The sequence below is a fragment of the Coturnix japonica genome, unplaced genomic scaffold, assembly GCF_001577835.2.
Source record: "Coturnix japonica isolate 7356 unplaced genomic scaffold, Coturnix japonica 2.1 chrUnrandom532, whole genome shotgun sequence".
NCBI lineage: Eukaryota > Metazoa > Chordata > Aves > Galliformes > Phasianidae > Coturnix > Coturnix japonica.
In genome coordinates, this window is record NW_015439915.1 from 51,889 (window position 1) to 56,891 (window position 5,003).

The 5,003-nt window shown below is 29.9% G+C and overlaps 1 protein-coding gene across 2 annotated transcripts in view; it reads right to left on the bottom strand.

Moving 5' to 3' along the window:
• Positions 1-5,003, bottom strand: part of DPF2 (double PHD fingers 2) — a 31,762-nt gene that overhangs the window by 11,156 nt on the left and 15,603 nt on the right. Inside the window, exon 7 of one of the 2 annotated variants that reach the window (XM_015850781.1) lies at positions 3,800-3,841. The exons of the other annotated variant lie outside the window; for it this stretch is intronic. Coding sequence (XP_015706267.1) covers positions 3,800-3,841 — 42 coding nt within the window. The remainder of the gene's footprint in view (positions 1-3,799; positions 3,842-5,003) is intronic. 2 annotated transcript variants of the gene reach the window in all.

Consider the following 5,003-nt stretch of genomic DNA (forward strand, 5'->3'; position numbering starts at 1 on the left):
TGGGGCTGTATTGGGGTCTATGGGGCTGTATTGGGGTCTATGGGGTCAATGGGGCAGTATTGGGGTCTATGGGGCTGTATTGGGGTCTATGGGGCAGTATTGGGGTCTATGGGGTCAATGGGGCAGTATTGGGGTCTATGGGGCTGTATTGGGGTCTATGGGGCAGTATTGGGGTCTATGGGGCTGTATATACAGCTGACATGCAAATCATATGCAAATAAGTCAATTAAACAGACCAATTATGCTAATTATACGCTGTAAACACACAAACAACCTACAAACATAATGAATATGCAAATCAATGTGACTAATGAGGGATATCTGGTCTGATATGCAAATTATATGCAAATAATGAGCCCTAATTAATTAAGAGTTAATTAGGGGGAGCATGAGGTGGGGGAGGGGATGGAGAAAACAGAGATAACGAGCACAGAATGAAGGGGGGTAATTAGGGCTAATTAATAATTAATAGTGGCTAATTAATGACTAATTAATGGCTAATAATGGATCATTAATGCCAATTAATCCCTATTAATGGCTAATAATGGGTGATTAATGACTAATTAAAACCTATTGATGGCTAATACTGGATAATTAATGACTAATTAATACCTATTAATGGCTAATAATGAATAATTAATGCCAATTAATCACTATTAATGGCTAATAATGGATAATTAACGACTAATAATAACTATTAATGGCTAATAATGGGTGATTAATGACTAATAATAACTATTAATGGCTAATAATGGGTGATTAATGACTAATTAAAACCTATTGATGGCTAATACTGGATAATTAATGACTAATTAATAACTAATACTGGATAATAATGGATGATTAACGACTAATTAATACATATTAATGGCTAACAATGGGTAATCAATAACTAATTAATATATATAAATGGCTATTAATGAATAATTAATGCCAATTAATACCTATGAATGGCTAATAATGGATAATTAATGACTAATTAATAACTAATAATGGATAATTAATGCCAATTAATACCTATGAATGGCTAATAATGGATAATTAACGACTAATTAATACATATTAATGGCTAATAATGGGTGATTAATGACTAATTAGTGCCTATTAATGGCTAATAATGGATGATTAATGACTAACTAATGCCTATTAATGGCTAATTAATGACTAATTAATAACTAATAATGGATAATTAATGACTAATACATATTAATGGATAATAATGGGTGATTAATGGCTAATTAATCCCTATTAATGGCTATTAATTAAAGATATATACAGGTAATAGAAATAAATAGTGGATAGATAAGATAAATAATAACATAAATAATAGAAAGATAATTAACGAGATAAAGTTAATGAGAAGCAGATAAAACTAATTAACGAAGTGACATAAATAATTACTATTAATTATGTCTGTAATTATTAATTAATATTAAAAACCCCCCAAAAAATGGCAAAAATTGGGACAAAATAATGGAGAAATTAATTAATGATTAAGTGTGACCCCAATTAATGGGATAATTAATGGATAATTAATGGATAATTAATGGATAATTAATATAAAAAATAGAGAAATAATGAAATAAGGGAAAATGACCCAAAATTTGAGGTGAAAAATGTTTAAAAAATAGGAAAAAAAATTAAAAAATAAAATATTAAAAAATAATAATTATTAAAAAGAAAGAAATAAGGTTAATTAATAAATTAATTAATAAAATAATAATAATTTAATTAATAATTAATTAATTTAATTAATAAAAGATAATATTGATTTTAAAAGATGGGGGCATAAAACCCATTAAAAATATTTAATAATTTAATTAATAAAAACTATTTAATATATAATATTAATATAAATTATTAATTATTAATATTAATTAATATTTAACTAGTAAAAATAATAGATTAATAATGATGATAAATTAATAGATTATTATTAGTAATAAAAATATAATAATAATAACTATAAAAATGAGCCCAAATTTTAATAAATAAGGTTATAAGGAAATAAATAAGGTCAATTAATTAATTAATAATAATAATAATAATAATGATAATAATAATAATAATTTAATTAAAAATTAATTAGTTGATTAAATTAATAAATGATCATAATAATTTTTAAAGATGGGGCATAAAACCCATAGAAAATAAATCTATTAAAATAATAAAATAATAATAAAATAATAATTATTATTATTATTATTACTATTATTATTATTATTAATAATAATAATATAATTATTATAATATATATAGAATTAAATATAAATATATTTATATTTAATAAATATATTTAATAATTTATTTATATATACTAATATAAATATATATTAATATAATATAATTATTTAATAATAAATATATTTAATAATAATAAAATAATATAAATATTAATATATAATTAAATATAAATAAAAATAAATAATAATAAAAATAATAAATAATAAAAATACAAAATGAATAAATAAATAAAAATATAATGTGAAAATTAAAAATTAAATTATTATTATTAATATTATCATTATTATTATTATTTAATAATAATAACAACTATAAAAATGGGGCAAAATCAATAATAATAATAAATAATATTAATTAATATTAATTAATAATAATTAAGAAAGACTATTAAAAAGGCCCAAATCCATAAAGAAATATGGAAAAAAACCCAATTTTTGGTGAATTTCTCCACAGAACAGCCGTGAAATGGGGGCATAAAACCTACTAATAATATAAGTATTAAAAATAATAAATAATATTAATTAATATTAATTAATATTAATTAATAATAATTAAGAAAGACAATTAAAAAGGCCCAAATTCATAAAGAAATATGAAAAAAACACCAATTTTTGGTGTATTTTTCCACAGAACAGTCATGAAATGGGGGCATAAAACCTACTAATAATATAACTATTAAAAATAATAAATAATATTAATTAATATTAATTAATAATAATTAAGAAAGACAATTAAAAAGGCCGAAATCCATAAAGAAATATGAAAAAAAAACCAATTTTTGGTGAATTTTTCCACACAACAGCCATGGGATGGGGGCATAAAACCTACTAATAATGTAACTATTAAAAATAATAAATAATAATAAATAATATTAATTAATATTAATTAATAATAATTAAGAAAGACAATTAAAAAGGCCCAAATCCATAAAGAAACATGGAAAAAAACCCAATTTTTGGTGAATTTCTCCACAGAACAGCCATGGGATGGGGGCATGAAACCTACTAATAATCTAACTATTAAAATAATAAATAATATTAATTAATATTAATTAATAATAATTAAGAAAGACAATTAAAAAGGCCGAAATCCATAAAGAAATATGAAAAAAAACCCAATTTTTGGTGTATTTCTCCATAGAACAGCCATGAAATGGGGGCATAAAACCTGCTAATAATGTAACTATTAAAAATAATAAATAAAATTAATTAATATTAATTAATAATAATTAAGAAAGACACTATAAAAATGGGTCCAAATCCATAAATAAACATGAAAAAAGGCCAAAATCCATAAAAAAATACGAAAAAAACCCAATTTTTGGTGTATTTCTCCACACAACAGCCATGGGATGGGGGCACAAAACTCATTAAAAATGAAACTATTAAAAATAATAAATTAATGGTAATAATAATAAAAAAAAAAGACACTATAAAAAAAGGCCCAAATCCGTTAATTAACATTAAAAAAACCCCAATTTTGGTGTTTTTTTCTCCACAAACCCCCCATATCCCCCCCCCCCACACACAGAAGCCCCCTCCCCCCCCGGCCGTACCTCGGTCGGGAGGTTTCAGGGGATTCTTTTGTTTGAAACTGTCTGAAATACAGAAAAAAGAGAAGTGAGAGCAGCGGGACGGACAGACGGACAGCGGGACAGAGGAGAGGGGGGAAGGGGGGACATTTTGGGGCCATTTTGGGGCCATTTTGGGCCATTTTGGGGCCTCTGGACGCCATTTTCGGGCCTTGTTTTAGGCCTCAGGTAGCCATTTTGGGGCCCTTTTCTAGGCCTCTGGACGCCATTTTGGGGCCCTTTAAGGCCTTTTTGTAACCCTTTTTCCAGCCCTTTCTGGCCCTTTTTTGGGCCTTTAAGAGCCATTTTGGGGCCCTTTATGGCTCTTTTTTTTTGGGAGCCATTTTGGGGCCTTTTGGGGCCATTTTGGGTCCTTTTGGGGCCCTTTTCTAGGCCTCTGGACGCCATTTTGGGGCCCTGGTTTAGGCCTCTGGTAGCCATTTTGGGGCCCTTTGGAAGTCATTTTGGGGCCATTTTGGGTCCCTTTATGGCTTTCTTTTTTGGGGACCATTTTGGGGCCCTTTGTGGCCTTTTTTGAGCCCTTTTTGACCTTTTTTTGGGCCTTTGGAGGCCATTTTGGGTCCTTTTGGGACCCCTTCTTGGGCCTCTGGTAGCCATTTTGGGGCCCTTTGGACGCCATTTTGGAAGCCATTTTGGGGCCCTTTATGGCCTTTTTTGGGCCTTTAAGAGAGAAGTGAGAGCAGCGGGACGGACAGACGGACAGCGGGACAGCAGAGAGGGGGGGACATTTTGGGGCCAGTTTGGGCAATTTTGGGTCCTTTTGGGGCCCTTTTTTAGGCCTCTGGACGCCATTTTGGGGCCCTTTTCTAGGCCTCTGGACGCCATTTTGGGGCCCTTTTTCCAGCCCTTTCTGGCCCTTTTTTGGTCCTTTGAGACCAATTTTGGGGCCCTTTATGGCTCTCTTTTTTTTGGGGCCATTTTGGGGCCTTTTGGGCCTTTTTTGGGTCCTTTTGTGGCCATTTTGGGCCTCTGGACGCCATTTTGGGACCCCTTCTTGGGCCTCTGGTAGCCATTTTGGGGCCCTTTGGAAGCCATTTTGGGGCCATTTTGGGGCCCTATATGGCTCTCTTTTTTGGGGGCCATTTTGGGGCCCTTTGTGGCCTTTTTTGAGCCCTTTTTGGTCTTTTTTGGGGCCTTTAGAGGCCATTTTGGGCCCTTTCATGGCTCT